The sequence below is a fragment of the Bidens hawaiensis genome, unplaced genomic scaffold, assembly GCF_021521415.1.
Source record: "Bidens hawaiensis isolate Kalapana, Puna unplaced genomic scaffold, B.hawaiensis_p1.1 tig00005780_1, whole genome shotgun sequence".
NCBI classification, from domain to species: domain Eukaryota; kingdom Viridiplantae; phylum Streptophyta; class Magnoliopsida; order Asterales; family Asteraceae; genus Bidens; species Bidens hawaiensis.
In genome coordinates, this window is record NW_027491379.1 from 266,624 (window position 1) to 285,345 (window position 18,722).

The window sequence follows — 18,722 nt, forward strand, 5'->3', positions numbered from 1 at the left end:
AATTTACACTCACAATCATTCAAAACTCCATCCTATAATTTACTAATTCCCCTCACATAATTATGGGGGATGGGACGAGAATGCTCTAATATGTTATGATAGGTAGGTAAGTAGATAGATAGATAGTAGATAATAAATTATTAATAATAGACGATCAAATATAATATTTAATTATGCGCATTATTACTAAATTACTGTAATTTCTTGGAAGGAAAATTCAAAAAATATATATATTCATATTCATACGCACGATGTGTCTATTTGTTTAGCATTCCCCGCTCGTCCTCAATCCTCATCTTTATAATTACACTATAAAACACCGTATTTCTCTTTTATGTTCAATTAAATAATATTTTATATATGTTTATCATTAAATTTTTCTCTCTCTACTACTCACAACCAATTCAACAAATATTATAAATTAAATAGGGACTGACAAAGTACTACAATTTCTCTCCGCCCTATAGTTTACACTCACAACCACTAAAAACCCCCACCCTATAATTTACATATAACCTCTCCTCATATAAATTTAGGGAATGGGTTGAGAATGCTCTTATATGAGAGAAAAAGTGTGATTGTGCATGTGTACGTGAATTTATATACTTATGTGCATGTGTTCACCGTTATTTATAAATTATGGTAAAAAATATTTCTTGTAAAAACTAAAATGTGCTATAATTGTAGCTAATATATATATATATACTGAAAACACACACATGCTTGTATGCAAAAATCATAGAATGTGTTTTTTTTTAAATATAATGTAATTAAGTTGTAAAACATAGAATTTAATTACTGTATTTTGAATAGGATTGGGGTGTTGGAGTACGACCGCCATTTACTTGGAAGAAGACTTGTTTCACCCCATGAAATAAGCCACGTATGAGATGATGAGTCTTTGATTTGAATTTTTGACACATATTATATGGTATGTTAAGTCTTTGATATGAACTTTTTACGTATATAATATGATATGATAAGTCTTTGATTTGAATTTTTGACACATATAATACATAATAAAACGAAAAAAAAATCTTATCTTCTGAATTCTGCAATATAAAAAACCAGCTTCGATATATGCTGGTCACCACTTCAATCAGTCAATGGCGTTCAAAAGTTTTATGCTTTTACCTTTCCTGGTGCTTGGTGCTCATTCCATCTGGGAAGATGATGAAGCAAATGCTTTGAAACAATTTAGAAATTCAATCACGGCCGACCCGACAAGTGCACTTCTCAGTTGGAATGTCGATTTCACCCACCATTGCAACTGGACGGGAATCCGATGCCATAATATCACCAAACGTGTTGTTTCTATTTCCGTTCAACAAGCACGGCTTAAAGGCCAAATCTCTCCCTTCCTTGGAAACCTTTCCAGCCTCCGTGTTCTTGATTTATCTTATAATTCATTCACTGGCAACATTCCATTCCAGTTGGGATACTGCACACAGCTTACCTCACTTGCTCTGTACGCCAATTCCCTCTCTGGCCCGATACCATCCGAACTTGGGAGACTTCGGATGCTGCAGATGCTAGACGTGGGAAACACCTCCATCACTGGAATCATTCCGGATAGCTTGTGCAACTGCACTTCTTTGCAACAACTTAAACTTGATTCCAACAATCTCAATGGTATCGTTCCAGACAGAATTGGTGACTTGGCAAATCTTCAAGTACTCTGGGCTTTTGATAACCTTTTAGAAGGTTCAATTCCAACTTCGATTGGTCATTTGAAAGAGGTACAAAATATTGGCTTGAGCCAAAACCAACTTTCGGGAATCATTCCTAGGGAGATTGGAAATTTGTCAAGGTTACAAGTCCTTCACTTGTGGCAAAACAGGTTCTCTGGCCCGATTCCATCGGAACTGGGAAAACTCCACAATCTGCAGAAACTAGACCTGGGAATCAATTTCATTACTGGAATCATTCCGGAGGGGTTATGTAACTGCACTTCTTTGCAGCAACTCAGACTTAATTCCAACTTAATTAACGATACCATTCCAGACAAAATCGGTGACTTGGTTAATATTCAGGTACTTTGGGCTTTTAATAACCTTTTAGAGGGTTCAATTCCAACTACGATTGGCCGTTTTAAAGAGCTACAAAATCTTGACTTTAGCGAGAACCAACTTATTGGTATCATTCCAAGAGAGATTGGAAACTTGTCCAGTTTGCAAATTTTGTACTTGTGGCAAAACTCCATCACGGGAACTATTCCGGATAGCTTGTGCAACTGCACTTCTTTGAAACAACTTAAACTTAATTCTAACAAACTCAACGGTATAGTTCCAAACAGAATTGGTGACTTAGCAAATCTTCAGGTTCTCTGGGTTTTTAATAACCTTTTAGAAGGTTCAATTCCGACTTCGATTGGTCATTTGAAAGAAGTACAAAATATTGACTTGAGCCAAAACCAACTTTCGGGAATCATTCCTAGGGAGATTGGAAATTTGTCCAGGCTACAAGTTCTTCACATGTGGAAAAACACACTCTCTGGCCCGATACCATCTGAACTGGGAAAACTCCACAATCTGCAGAAACTAGACCTGGCAATAAATTTCATTACTGGAATCATACCGGATAGCTTAGGCAGCTGCACTTCTTTACTGCAACTTAGACTTTTTTCCAATAACCTTAGCGGTACCATTCCAGACAGAATCGGTGACTTGGTCAATCTTAAGGTACTTTGGTCTTTTAATAACCTTTTAGAGGGTTCAATTCCAACTACGATTGGCCATTTGAAAGAGCTACAAAATCTTGACTTCAGCCAAAACCAACTTATAGGTATCATTCCTAGAGAGATTGGAAATTTGTTCAGGTTAGAAGCTCTTTACTTGTGGCAAAACACACTCTCTGGCCCGATTCCATCTGAATTGGGTAAACTCCAGAATTTGCAGACACTAGACCTGGGAATCAATTTCATTACTGGAATCATTCCGGATAGCTTATGCAACTGCACTTCTTTGCATCAGCTTAGACTCAACTCCAACAAAATTAACGGTTCAATTCCAACTTCGATTGGTCAATTGAAAGAGCTACAAGATCTTGACTTGAGTCAAAACCAAATTTCTGGTATGATTCCAAGAGAGATTGGGAATTTGTCCAGTTTACAAGTTCTTTATTTGTTGAAAAATTCACTCTCCGGTGAAATCCCTCTATCAATAACCAGGTTAGTCGATTTAAATAGATTGAAAATTAGCTTCAACTTTCTCACGGGATCAATTCCTTCAAGCATTGGGTCTCTTTACAAATTAATGTATTTGTTACTTTCTGGTAATCTTCTCGAGGGGCCTATTCCAATTAGCATCACAAATTGTACAAAGATCCGTATGTTAGAGTTGGCTAAAAATAGGATTGTGGGAGAAATTCCTCATGTTTTAGGAAAGTTGCCAAATCTTTTAATTCTTAATATTGGCCGCAACAAATTGTCTGGAAAGATCCCTGATGATCTCTTCAATTGTTCAAGTCTTGAGCAATTGTATATATATCTAAACAATCTTACTGGGGTGTTGAAACCAGGAATTGGAAGACTTTATAATCTCAAAATGCTGCAAATTAATGATAATTCCTTTTTCGGGCCAATCCCACGAGAAATTGGAAACTTGACTAATTTGATAACGTTATATCTTGGACAAAACCAATTTTCAAGCTCCATTCCTGTAGAAATCTCAAAAATTTCCTCTCTTCAAAGCCTGTATATTGCTTATACAAATTTAGAAGGCCGGGTTCCTGATCAAATCTTCGAGCTTAAACAGTTGACTCAACTCTATCTGATGAACAATAAGTTTGAAGGTCCAGTTTTGAATTCAATTTCAAAGCTTGAGATGCTCTCTAAGCTGGATCTCAGTGGAAACTTGTTTAATGGGTCAATTGGGGACAGTATGACAAAATTGAACCGACTGATTTGGATAGACCTCTCACACAACTTTCTCACTGGATCAATTCCCGGGCTGGTGATTGCAAGCATGAAGAATACACAGATATATCTAAATTTCTCAAACAATTTCCTTACAGGAAACATCCCAAGTGAATTTGGAATGATGGAGATGGTGCAAGCCGTTGATATCTCAAACAATAATCTATCAGGAGGTATTCCTGTAGCAATTCAGAACTGCAGAAACTTGCAAAGTCTTGATTTGTCAGGAAACCAGCTTTCCGGTACCGTCTCTGATGAAATTTTCCCTACTCTTAAGGTTCTTTCCTTCATAAATTTATCAAGAAATCAGTTGGAAGGAGAGATTCCAGAAAGCATGTCAAATCTGACACTTCTTACTTCAGTTGATCTTTCCCAAAACAAATTCAATGGCACGATTCCTAAAAATTTTGGATATAATTTGGCATTAAAACACCTTAATCTCTCGTTTAATCACCTCAAGGGGCGTGTTCCTGATACTGAACTTTTCAAAAACTCTAGCGCCGTTGGATTACTTGGAAATCCATCTCTATGTTTTACCAATGACACCAACTCATGTGTTTTCTCATCCCAAACAAATCATTCACATCATATATCCAGAAAAGTCATTATTCTTTCAATATTCGGATGTCTAGCTTTGCTTCTTGTACTAATTTTGGGGGTTGTATGTTATCGACGTGTTAAAAAATCTAAAGATCCAGAGCCAGAATTCACCCAAGGGTTCACCTTAAAAAGATTCGATAGACAAGAACTTGAAGATGCTACCAACGGATTCATTGAAAGTAACATTCTTGGTAAAAGCAGTTTAAGCACAGTGTACAAGGGTAGACTAACAGATGGAAGGATGATAGCGGTAAAAAATCTGAATTTCAGAGACTTTTCAACAGAATCCGATAAGAGCTTCTACAAAGAAATGAGCACGTTAGCAAAATTGAGGCATAGAAATCTAGTGAAAGTGGTTGGTTATGCATGGGAGAGTAGAAAGTTAAAGGCTGTGGTTCTTGAATACATGGAAAATGGTAATCTGGATAAGGTTATACATGATTCTGGGATTGATCGATCAAGATGGAATCTTTCTGAGAGAGTTGGTCTTTTGGTTTCAGTTTCTAGAGGACTCGTTTATTTACATTCAGGATATGATTTCCCCATAGTTCATTGTGATTTAAAGCCTTCTAACATTCTTCTCGATGAAAATTGGGATGCTCATGTTAGCGATTTTGGGACCGCTCGGATTCTAGGAGTGATTCAGCCGGATGGAAGGAGTGTTTCTTCTACATCCGCATTTCAAGGGACCATCGGTTACTTGGCGCCAGGTAATATATGCATCCCCAACTCTCTTTTTAGATAGCATTTGACCTACAAAGTCACACTAATTCATTTTTTTCTCCACCAGAGTTTGCATATATGCGAAAAGTGACAACAAAAGTGGATGTATTTAGCTTTGGGGTGATAATTTTGGAGTTTATGACCGGAAGAAGACCAACAGGACTCACCGAAGACGAGGGAACTTTGCCACAGTTGATAGAACAAGCACTTTCAAATGAAACCAGTGAGCTGATTGAAATTGTCGATCCTGTACTGGCTTCCGATTTCCCCACAAAACACGGTGTTATAGAACAGATTCTTCAGTTGGCATTATCTTGCACTCAAGCGGATCCAGATGATCGACCAGACATGAACGAAGTCTTATCTTCGCTCACAAAGATCAGCAAGAAAGTGTAGTTATAACTCGTATTTGAGTGATTAATAACAAGTTTCACTTCAAGATTGTAGCAGTTTCATATTTGTCCGTGAGCATTACTTCTATTTAAGCAAAATATCATAGGGAGTACTTACTTTGACCATTTTGCCCTTAAACCATTTTAATACTTTGATTCTAAAAAAATCATTACAACCCAAGTCTATTCTATGAATCGCATTCGCATTCGTTAAAATTATTTGTTTCATTTCATCAGACAATATATAAAACTCTTGTTTTCACACACCGGTTCCTCATAAGGCTACCTTAGTCATTACTCATTAGTAAATTCACAGTTTGACTTTCTTTAGTCAAAATGACCAGAAGATGCATACATTAACCAACACTACAAATATGTTACAAATTTATAACTCAAAACCTATGAATTCATACACTTCTGCTCTCCTGAACTGCATCATTCAAAGATCACTAATCTCTATGTCTATCTTGTTCTTCGCATTTCATGGTAAGTATCCAACTTATTTATCAAAACTCTAGAACTCGTCACTGATTAAAGTCTCTTTACTTCTTCTCTCCTTATAATATCTTTCATAAGCTGGTTCCGTTCTTAAAGAAAGCAGAAAACTTGAAACCAAACCCAACAAAGAAACGCATCCCCACAATATAAACGTCTGGTAATAACATTTTCGACCGATACACACCGTTGATCCTTCATCTTCTGAGCTCCTGATGTGGTCATCATAAACCAAAGATGCAGTAACACCATATATCAGTGATCCCAACGGGATGTTGGTTATAAGAATATTATGATTAATCCTCGAGCTCTCTGAGCCAAAAAGCTCGGAAGTGATCATAACAGCTGTCGACACTAAGAACCCGGAGCAGACTCCTATCAAACCGGTAGCCACACGTAAAACAGTCAACCTGTCAGATAATATTAGCAGGACAAAAGAAAAAGGCATCGGCACGAGGGCAAGTGATAGCCTCCCGGCCCGAGTTCTATACATTCCTGTATAAGGCTGGTGGTAAAAGCAGGCAACCAAATCTGCAGCACCCGTAAGAAGACGCCCAAAAAACGAGCATGTAGAATAAGTCGTAACAAGTGGTTTGGTCATGGAAATGTATCCAAGCGACTGCACAACCTGCCCTAAATTGTTACTGTAAACGAGCCCGATAGTACCCCCACAAAAATACGCGATATAATAAAGCCAAAAATCACACCGAGATTTGTAGCACTATGCTCCTCACCAAGCACCGTTAACTGATCCTGTTCGATTATTTCATTAAAACCGCAACCACCACGTGAACTTGTGTCAACCACAGGAGTAATACATTCTTCATGGAATTCTTCATGATGTTCAAATTCAACCAAATTGTAACCCGGGCCTTTAGCGGGCTGTTGTTTAAAATAGTGAGCCCGCTGCACTTTCTTTATCATCATCATCGTCATCGTACTCAGTATATCCCACCAATAGCAATGTTATGGTAGGGTCTGAGGAGGGTAAGATGTAGACAGTCTTACCTCTATCCCATAGGGATAGAGAGGCTGCACTTTCTTTATATACAAGATAAATGATGCTTGGGGAGATGAATGGAAGGATTATCAACAAGAATATCCGTGCGCCGCCACCACCGGGTGTCGTTTGTGTTGTCACCTAGCAAAGTTTGTTATGTGGTGTCTCAACCGGTTATTCATTAACCGAGTTAAAATTAAATATTGTCGGTATTTAATTTGGTTGATTTGTTTTTTACTCGTATTGTTTGTAACCGGATCCTATATGATTCCATAAAGTGATGATTACTCGTTTATTTATTCTGCTGCATTCATAATAATTTTAATCAGATTAATAATTATGAAACTTTTATTAAAACCGGGTTTAATCGTTAAACTGTTGACTGATCACCATTGGAACCCAACAAAATGAGTATACCCAAAGTATGAAGACTGAAGCACAATTTAAAATTTAATCCTTAAAAGTCAAAATATATATTTTTAGCCTTTAGACAGTTGTCTTTTAATCAATGTTGTAAAAGTAGGTTTCCAAGGCCGAGTACTCTCCGAATACTCGCTACAAGGTATGTCTCCGAGACAAGTTTATTTAATTCCGCCTAGTTACTAAAAATTGATTAAAAGTGGTAAATTTCAGTCAGAATCGCATCTAGTCGGTTAACTTGGGCCGATTTTGGCTTAAAAAAATAAAACATAACTCGGATTTCTTTAATATAAAAGAATAAATATCATTTTTTTTACTTAATAACTAACCATTTTTAAAATAATTTATTATTTAAAAATGTATTTCTCTTATTTATATTGATCATTACCTATTTTGTTATAAATATTAGTAAATTTATGATATTTATCATGTTCGAGTATTATCCGAGTACTCCGAGTACACCCAACTCCCCAGTTGGCCGCCTAGGGTCCGCCTAGCAACTTTTGCAACCTTGCTTTTAATATCTACATGTTAATTCCATTTTCTTTGTTTTGTACTTTGGGTCCTACGAACTTACTTGGGTTTTCTAGTTTCGGTAATTTTATGGCTTTTCTAAAAAATGTAGGGTGTGTTATTATCTTTATAAAATAATAAAATTTAATATATTATTATTTTATTTAAAAAAAATAAAAAGTTCATTATTTTAAATATAAAACAAATGTCATTTTTTGTTTTACTTAAAACTATATATTTGGCTCATGACCTAGGTGACTAGGTCCGGTCATTCAAACAACCGATTCGTTACTTTTATTTTCTTTTTTATTTTGTTTATTTCAATGAAACCAATATTAGTTTGACGAATGATATGTCACTAAGATCATGTGTAATCAATATGCTTTACCCATGGATATTTTGTGTTATGTGACGCTCAGTCAGAATATTAGTTTTTTTGGGAAAAGAGGGGTAGTCAAAATGCCCACTTTTGTGCATTAAATAATTAAATATTAAATTAAAAAAACTACATTAAGATAAAAAAAATACATTAAATTTAAAAGTAAAAATTACAGTAATAATAAATAGACTAAATGTTGTATTTTTCAAAAGTTTTATTTTGTTGAATTGCTTTTAGAGATTGAAATCAAATGTTAGACTTTTGTTAGCTTATGGGTCACCATAGTTTGCATAAAATGACCGGTGCATGGAGTCATTGTACCTTGAAAACCAAATAAATAGTAAATTTAAAATCGTATCGCAGTTACGAGGGACTTGAGTTCTTTCACTTGCAGATAGATGAATGATTCAGGCCTTTATATTATATTCCTTTGTGTTTTATTTCCAGTTTGTTTTTTATATTTGTTAGCATATGATTACCGCAATAATTTCATTCGGACATTCATCAAACAGCTAGAGTGCTAATGGAATCAATCAATAATAAATTTTAATATATATATATATATATATATATAGGGGTGAGATCGAGAGAGAACTCCTTTTAAAGAGATAACTAGAGAAGTAAAGAATTATTTTTAATTATTTTAAAAAAATTATTTTGTGATTTTTTTTCCTTCCTCAATATAGTAAGATGAAATTGACCCAAAAAAAAAAAACTTGTCGGTGTAGTACTGTAGTGCATATGTGCACTAATGCCTATTGAATATATACAATAGTGTTTTATTGCATATAATACAACACAATTGCATTATCCAATACACACTATTGAATATATGCAAATACGACACTAATAATTGTATGCAAAACACATTATCGCATATATGTAATACAACACTAATGCACATATGCACTATATCGATTTTTTAATTTTTGTATATAATATAACACTATTGCAAATAAACAATACAAACAACTATTTATATGCTATTCAACACTATTTCAAATATCAAAATGCACACTATTGCACATATGCATTATAAAAAAAGTCGGTGTATTGCATATATGCATTACTCGTTAATTTTTTTATTTTTTTTAATTTTTTTTTAGTTTTATTTTTTTTGTGGTGAAGAATAACAACATATAAGAAAGATGAAAGGAAAAAAAATTAAAAAATATTTTTTTAATTAAATTAAAAATACTTCATTATTAGTTCTCTAGTTCTCTCCATATTATGGAGTTCTCTCATGATCCTCTCCCTATATATATATATATATATATATATATATATATATATATATAGGGGGTGGTTAAGGAGAATTATGAAATTACTGCGAGAAATGAATGTGAGTCGCTAGTTTAGTTTTAGGTTTTAAATGCTTAAATAAAGAAAGTATAAACGTATTCTCTTTCTTCGATTAATATAACTAATAAACCATAATAGTTATATATTTAATTAATAAAACTAATCAAATTATTATAATTGAAAAATAATAAGAACTCATTTATTTTATAACTTATTTTTTGTCTCTTGAATTTTTATTCTACACAAATACAACTTATTCATACATTATAATTTCTTTCTACTAAAATCAAATTTCTTCCAACTCAATATATTAATATCCATCAACACGTACTTACATTGTGATGAATAATACAAAAACTATTTTACACGTGTTTGCATTAAATATCAACAAAAAAACATGCAACATACACAAAAACATATAACCTACACTTGTTCTAAGAATAAGAAAGCATATAACCTACACACGAAAAACATATAACCTACACCCAAAATTCATCATCAATAAAATACACATGCACACGAAAACATATAACCTACACATGAAAAACATATAACCTACACACGGAAATTTTATCTTACACGAATACAATTTATCCATACATTAAAATTTCTTTTTATTCAAAACCAATTTCTTCCCACTCAACATATCAATATCCATCAACACGTAGTTACATTGTGGTGAATAATACAAAAAACTATATTACACACGTTTGAATTAAATGTCAATAAAAATATACAACCTATACAAAAACATATAACCTACACCTGTTCTAACAATAAGAAATGTCACACCACAACCTAAGGCGGAAATGTCGGGGCGTGAGCCGATTGCTCACAGCTCTCAAGGTACTATTATGCAATATTTAAAAGTGACAAAAACTATTTAATTCGATTAAATGATTCAAATAATTCAAGTACAAAGTACAAAATCCATAATCATACAACAATACAATTTATATCACAAATGATCTTGATTAAAAGTTTTATAACTTAAATTCTTCACCAAATCTTTGCAACTAGTTCAAACAATAACCTGCATATGCGTATAAAATAGAATGGTTTGTCAACAACACATGTTGAGTGAGTAAAACACCAGTTTAATACACAAAAATAATATATAATAAATAAATAAAGATGCAAACTGTTCATGTAAGAATAAACAGTTTAACCATAACACATAAACAAACAATCAACCATAAAGAAAGAGCTCAACCAATTCCATATAAATGGACATTGGTTACCAAGGAAGGATTAAACCGTTGCCATAAAATGGACATCGGTTGCCTAAATATTCGTATGATCGTACTCAAATGAGGAACTTCAGCAAAATGCGTTCAAATAAAGCAAGTAAGCAAATAACAAGTTAGGCATAAACTGATATACACACAAAGATTAAATAGTTGCGATTTTGAATACTAGATATTATACAAATAATTTAAATACGCATATGTCCCTAAAAGGTTTTAAAATAAGTAAAAATGAGAGTGATTACTCACCTCGATGATTAAGCGAGTAGAATGATTAAACGAGTAAAGTTCACGCAATGAGTGATATGAACCAAACAGACCTGAGATTTATACATAAGAAAATAGAGTAAAAACCGAGTACATAGCGGTTGGAATCAATCCAAACGGATGTATGGAACTCCGGTTATGAGATTTTCAGCAAATAAGCGAGCTGGTACTTACCAGAATCAGAACAGCTAGTTGGGAGTCAGATTTTTGTTAGTACACTCAAAATTTCAAAACAAATAAAAAAGTCTTCTGGCCTGAAAGCTAATTTTGACCAGAAGATAGAGAAATCAAATAGTCAATCTTGTTGACTATTTTGCCCTTAAACGGGTCGGAGTCCAATTGACACGGTAAATCCCCTCAATCTCATAAATTGATTAAGGTCTTTTGTAAAGGAGATAAAAACCTACAATAGTGAAGAAGAAAACTTACCCAAACGAGGATTGGAACTAGGAGAAATTGTGGTCTACGAGGTCTTGAAGCTTGAAAGTCAACAACAGCTTAAAGAACTTGATTAATCTTGAAGAAACCGACAAAGGAGAAGGGAACCTCCGTGGGATATGGAGAGGATGGCTGGACTTCAGTAGTTTTTAGGGTTTATAGGTGTGTTTTAATTTAATATTGAGTATTATAAGGAATCCACTCGATTAGGAAACAAAATAAGCTATTAATGAGAAGATTGGGTATAATAACTAATAAAATTTGGCTTGGACAACAAGAAAACGGATTGGCCTGATTTGAAACATTAATTTAGATATCTTGGAGTTTACGTTTCGCTAATGTAAGGCCCGTTACCGGTAGCCCTACTTTCGTGTTGGATTTACTCATAAACGCAGTTCTAAATATCAGAGTTAATTAAAACATTCGCGGAATATAAAAGCTTTCATAAAACATTTCATAACAAAACACGTCTTGTCTTAAAACATCATTTTGTTTTTCAAAATAAACGAAACATTAAACTTAAACGTCTTGAGTCTTCCGATGCCAGCCTCTTATTTAGTGCCATGTGTCTCCTCAAGCGAGCTGACTCATCCTACTCACCTGCGTGCATACTAAAAGTCAGCTACGCTGAGTGAGTTCTAGTAAATCATACATTATACAATACACATAAACTTATATTCTTTCATTCATAATTTCATACTTTCTTACTTTCCTTTTTTTGTATTAACTTGCTTTCATATCTTACGTTATAAAGAGCATTACGCCCTACATTCCTCGAGTATTATTAGGGCTCGGTACCCTCCTTCCTCGAGTATTATTTGGGCTCGGTACCCTCCTTCCTCGAGTATTATTAGGGCTCGGTACCCTCCTTCCTCGAGTATTATTATGGCTCGGTACCCTCTTTCCTCGAATATTAGTAGGGTTCGGTTCCCTAGTTCTCGAATATTAGTAGGGTTCAATTCCCTCTTCGTTACCATACAACCATACATCATACCTCGAGTATTATTAGGGCTCGGTACCCTTTTCGTAACCATACAACCATACAACCATCATTTCCTTCTTTTATTAACTTTATCACGTTCATACACATAAGCATACATATCATACTTACCTTATACATAGCGTTATAACCTGACAGTACGTGCAATATCCGAAGATCGTTCACGTACCATCAAGCAATCATTCGTACATTTCACATTATCCACATAAGGCATACACTTATCTCTTAGGATAAGCGTATTAACAAACATATTGAGTATGCACACAGCCCCGAAAACATAACACATAATTGGGGCTAGAAACTCACCTGAACACGGTTACATTCACCGTTAATCGTAATCCCTTTCTTCAGTTGTGCACGGCTGACTGTATAACAAGTATACGTATCAATTAACTATCACTACTCATATCATCTTTCTAGCCTTAACTAGTGCCCACAACGAACAGGGGTCCGGGGGCAGCGCCCCTAGCAGCGGGGTCTAGGGGCGGCAGCCCCTAGCAGGGTCCAAGGGGCAGAGCCCCTGGCTGGGGTCGAGCTGCAGGGTTTTATTTACATTTACTGTCTTAACACATTTTCCATTAGGTTTTTAATTTATTTTCTAAGCGAACTTAACTTTAGGCGAAGTTATCAGTTAGGCGAACTTGGCCTTAGGCGAAGTTACCAGTTAGGCGAACTTGGCCTTAGGCGAAGTTACCAGTTATGCGAACTTGGCCGTAGGCGAAGTTAAGCCTTGAAGGCGAAGTTATGCTTTGAAGGCGAAGTTAAGCTTTTGCAGGCGAAGTTATGGTTTTGCAGGCGAAGTTACCCAGTTCAGCTACGGGTTTAGTTTTTTTATCAAGCATTTTGGCGATTTTAATACCCTTGTTATGGTTCGACATCACCCACTACGTTCCCTAACCGTTTTCGGTCGTATATATATCCCGTATATACTATAAAGCTTGGACCTTTAAGTAAAAACGTTCAATACTACGTAAACTTTAAAGGTCAAGAACATACCTTTAGCGCTCGTTCGATCTTGATTAGCTTGTTTATGCACTCTAGATCTCGTGTAATAAGATCTAATACCAACTAACGTTTACTCTCTCTCGGGTCTTGCTCGTTTATGGTGTGTGTGTGTGTTTGGAGTGTGTAGAGATTATGATGGAAATGAAATGAGGGTTTAGGGTTTTAGGTTGGTTTAGGGGATATTTATATCCCTTAAAGCCCATGGACCTAAGGCCCATTCTCATTTAACCCATCTTAATTAATCTAAGTCCATGATCCGTTCTTTACTCGACATTAATTAATTAATAACGCGAAATCACTAAACGTAACTTTCTTTATTTAACATTATAAATTTTAGGATGTTACAGCTAATTTAGTCTAAAATATGCAAAACTAGTCCCTGTACTTCTATAAATGCGATTTTTAGCCGTTTTAAGCAATTTAAAGGTTTTTAAGCATAGTTTAACGAGTTTGAAAGTTATATGAATATAAAATAAGTCTAACAAATTTAAATTCGAATAAATATAAGATTTTAATAATTTGAAAGATCCGAAATATATTCCCGAGTCGGGTAAACGAATACGAATTCAAATACGAAAACCCGAGTTGTTACAAGAAAACATATAACCTACATACGAAAACATATAACCTACGCACGTGTAGGATATGTGTATCTTTATGTAGTTTATATAATTGTTGATGTCGAATTACATATGTAAGTTGTATGATTTTTATATGTTGTATGTTTTTGTTACTCAAAATAAGTGTAGGTTATATAATTTTGTGTAGGTTGTATATTTATTATTAGTACCTAATAGACACATTTGTATGATATTTTTTTATTAATATTTATGACAATAATTTTTATAGACATATCAACTGAAAAAAAAAATATATTATGTTTTGATATTTATAAAAAAAACACGTTGATATATGCTAATAAATTGAGTGGAAAAAAATTATTTTTTTAATATAAAGAAATAGTATTATATGATTAAATTATATTTTTGTTGAAAAAAATGAAGATGGTGTAACAAAAAATAATACTAAATTAGTGATTTATCTTTTTTATTATTATAGTTAAATTAGTTAGATATATTAATTAGAGAAAGATCTATTATGGTTATATTAGTTGTATTAATTAAAGATACAGAGTGCATTTATTGTTGCATTTACATCTTTTTTATTTATTCTTAAATATTAAAAACTAAAATAAAATTAGTGGCTCATATTCATTTCTTGCATTTCTCGCACTAATTTCATTTCTCTCATGAACTTAATTACATATATATATCTCAATCAATTAGACATGTCGATTCGATAATATAATAGACTTGATCTAGTAAATATTTTTAATTATTTGGAGACGCGGGAGTGCATGCTCGTTTAAGTTCAATAGTATTTTGTGTTTTCGGGTTAAGTGTCTAACGAGGCCTTATATTGGTTTGTTACTTCTTGGGCTATTTAAATTAAATGGTCGAGCTTATTAAACTAGGCTTTAGATGAAGGTATACTTGGGCTTGGGCCTGGGCTTGGACTTGGTCCAACCGGTTCATAAAAATCAATCTGTACATGAAGATTGAAGAATCCGATTACTTTAGTTCTAACTAGCTAGAACTTCACTCAATTATAAAAAATATAGATATATTATTATAGATTATAATTAGAGTAAACTGCGTTTTTCATTCTTGTGGTTGTCCAAATATACGGTTTTAGTCTAGTAATTTTAAATTTATGATTTTCGTCCATATGGTTTCAATTTACTTGCAATTAAACTCGAATTCACTAACCCCGCTAAGTTTGATCGTTAAACCCATCAGCGTGCCCCTCACGTGAGGGGTAGTTTTGTATTTTTCCTCCCAAAATAAACCCCAATTCTATTTCGCAAGCCCCCCTCACATGAGGGGGTTGGGTTGTATTTGGGGAGAAAAACGACAAAATTGCCTCTCACGTGAGGGGCACGTTGATAGGTTTAACAACCAAATTTAACATGGTTAGTGAATTCGGGTTTAATTGTAAGTAAAATGAAACCACAGGGACGAAAATCGTAAATTTAAAACTATTGGACTAAACCATAAAGTTGGACAAACCACAGTAACGAAAACCGCAGTTTATCCTAATAATTAAAAAGCTTTTACAGTGATATCAGTGAGTGACAATCGTTACTCTATTATGGATTGATATGAACAAAAGTAACACCTCAAGAAGTTAAGAATTTAATAGTAAAGTGAAATCATTTAAATTAACTCATATTATGTAATGGATCTAAACTTAAAAAACGGATCACTACCATACAGATGACTTGCCTTTAAATACGTTATCACACGCACATGTTGTACCTGCTCATCGTTGTCGACACCGCAATCTCTGTTATGTTGCCAATGTCGATGCCACCCCACCGATGTTGCCACCTCCACAGTACCGCATGCTACCTCCACCGTTTCGAACACCACCACCGCCCACTGCAGCCCCTCAACCACCACAACACTACAAGAAATTTGTTTTTAGCGGCAAATCCTTTAGCGGTGACACTACAAGAAACAGATCACTACTATACATATGACTTGCCTTTAAATACTAATTTTGTGAACCCTGGTATCTGTGAGGACAAAACTGTGAGCCTGGTAACTTAACCAAACTTGAATCTTTATTCGACGTAATAACATATAATGCTTGATCAGTGATTAATGACTAATTAATGATGCTATTTTGGAGCATGTAATTATGGAGATGACTGGAGGTGTGCAGACTGTTGCTTTGAGTGTCTTGGTATGAAATTGATAGTTTATTTCAGACTCGAGATTTATGGCACAATTCACAAATTATGGATTCAAAAAAGGCATCAAATAAAGGCAATGAAGATGATACGGATGAAGGGAGCGAGTTATGAAATGGACAGGCTAGATTAATGTTTTAATTGTTTATTTTATGTATAACATGAACAAAATATTTGAACTAGTTGACGTTTATGTACTTATTATGTTTATATATATATATATATATATATATATATATATATATATATATATATATATATATATATATATATATATATATATATATATTTCCAATGGTTGCAATATGCATTTTGGAGAATCTGCTTGTTTGTTTTTGGCTGTGAAAATCTGGAAATGGCAAAAACATAAGTTAAAAAATAAAAAATGCATTAGTGACAACAAGTCGTCGCTAAAAGTCTGCCGCAACTCAAATCCGGCTAACCGGATTTTGGTGACTCCTTTTATGGCGATTTATTAGTGACGACATAGAGCATTAGTGACGGTAGACCTTCAGCGGCGACTTTGGAAGCGGCAACAGCCAGTCAATAGCGGCGCGAACTAGCGGCGACCCTTTAGCGACGACGTTTCGACGCTAAAACTTTTAGCGGCGGCTTTTAGCACCATAGCGACGACTTTGTGTCGCCATAAGTGAAAGTTCTTGTAGTGCGAGCTCTTTTGGTTCATATCCGTTTCGGCCCGATGTAAATTGACTTCTCTTTGTTCCCCATGCCCGCGTTTCCCATGCACAAGAATCATAATCTGCTTCTGTGTCATCATGTTTCCTAGTCTTCTTAATTTGTTAATTTAAAGTAACTTAGATACTTATGTTTATTGGTTTGTTTGGAGTATGAACCACAACATTCTTCTCGTTTTAACCCAAACTCATCTAGCTCTGTACTCGTTACATAACATCATCTGTTGTTCCAAAAAAAAAAACATGCCACCACCCGTCTCGCCAGTTTTGTCTGTTTTTTCAAAGCATCTCCCAGTTAAAGAATAAATAATATTAAACTACTAAATATAATATTTTTTATGCATTAATATTAGTAAATCACTGTTATGTAATCCTATCCTTGAAAGGGAAATCCAAAGAAAAATATATTGATATAACGCGTACGTTCAACACTCTTACTTGTACACTAATATAAGACAAAAAGTGATTGTGCATATATACTAAAAAAAACACATACTTGTATGCGTATAATGTTTATTTATTTTTTTATTTATAACCTAACTAAGCTGTTAAGCTGTAAAATATAAAACTTATTGTATTATGAAAGGGACGTCAAAGAACTTAGGGAAGCCGTGTGCTTGGGGGAAGTAGAGTATGACCACCATGTACCTGGAAGAGACTTCTTCCTCCAAAATACTTAAAACAAAGCCACATATCATATGATAACTGATAAGCATTTGATTTGACACATGAAGAAAAATCTTTTCTCTAAATTCCACAATATAAAAAAACCAGCTTCGATGTATGCCCATCATTACTTCAATGGCATTCAAAATCTTTATCCTTTTAGCTCTCCTGGTGGTCGGTGTGCAATCAACCTTGGAAGGTGATGAAGCAAATGCTTTGAAACATTTTAAGAATTCAATCTCAGACGACCCGACTGGTGCACTCCTGAACTGGAATGCTGAATCCACCCACCACTGCAACTGGACTGGAATTCAATGCCATAATATCACCAAACGTGTCGTTTCTATTTCAGTTACACAAGCACACCTCAGAGGCCAAATCTCTCCCTTTCTTGGTAACCTTTCCTGTCTTCAGCTTCTAAATTTATCTTTTAATTCGTTCACCGGCAACATACCACTCCAGTTGGGATACTGCACACAGCTTGCCACACTTGATCTTCACAGCAATTCCATCTCTAGCGTGATTCCATCCGAATTGGGGAGACTCAAGAATCTGCAAACACTAGCCTTGGGAAACAATTCCATCACTGGAATCATCCCAAATAGCTTGTGTAATTGCACTTCTTTGCTACAACTCAGTGTTCATTCCAACAAACTCAATGGTACAATTCCAGACAGAATTGGTGATTTGCGCAATCTTCGTAAACTTCAGGCTAATAATAACCTTATAGAAGGGTCAATTCCGACTTCCATTGGTCAACTGAAAGAGCTACAAGGTCTTGATTTGAGCCAAAACCAAATTTCTGGTATAATTCCTAGAGAGATTGGGAATTTGTCCAGGTTACATTTTCTTTACTTGTGGAAAAATTCCCTCTCTGGCCTGATTCCAACTTCCATGGGAAATTTGAAA

At 34.5% G+C, this 18,722-nt stretch overlaps 1 protein-coding gene and 1 pseudogene across 1 annotated transcript; one reads left to right on the plus strand and one right to left on the minus strand.

Annotated features, from left to right (window-relative positions):
• Positions 1 to 1,106: 1,106 nt before the first annotated feature.
• On the plus strand, positions 1,107 to 5,750 carry LOC143630697 (uncharacterized). The gene is made up of 4 exons (XM_077099632.1): positions 1,107 to 1,739; positions 2,100 to 2,330; positions 2,973 to 5,226; positions 5,307 to 5,750. The coding sequence occupies exons 1-4, from the start codon at positions 1,107 to 1,109 to the stop codon at positions 5,633 to 5,635; spliced, it is 3,447 nt and encodes a 1,148-aa protein (XP_076955747.1). The 3' UTR covers positions 5,636 to 5,750.
• A 393-nt stretch (positions 5,751 to 6,143) lies between these two features.
• LOC143630661 (protein NUCLEAR FUSION DEFECTIVE 4-like) lies at positions 6,144 to 17,230 on the minus strand (annotated as a pseudogene).
• Between the last annotated feature and the right edge of the window lie 1,492 nt (positions 17,231 to 18,722).

What these genes read in the sequence shown, in the direction of transcription:
- LOC143630697 (XM_077099632.1), top strand. Translation starts at nt 1,107, where the DNA reads ATGGCGTTCAAAAGTTTTATGCTTTTACCTTTCCTGGTGCTTGGTGCT. An exon ending in CGATTGGTCATTTGAAAGAG is followed by an intron (nt 1,740 to 2,099) that starts GTACAAAATATT and finishes CGTTTTAAAGAG; the next exon opens with CTACAAAATCTTGACTTTAG. An exon ending in CAAATCTTCAGGTTCTCTGG is followed by an intron (nt 2,331 to 2,972) that starts GTTTTTAATAAC and finishes TCTTTGCATCAG; the next exon opens with CTTAGACTCAACTCCAACAA.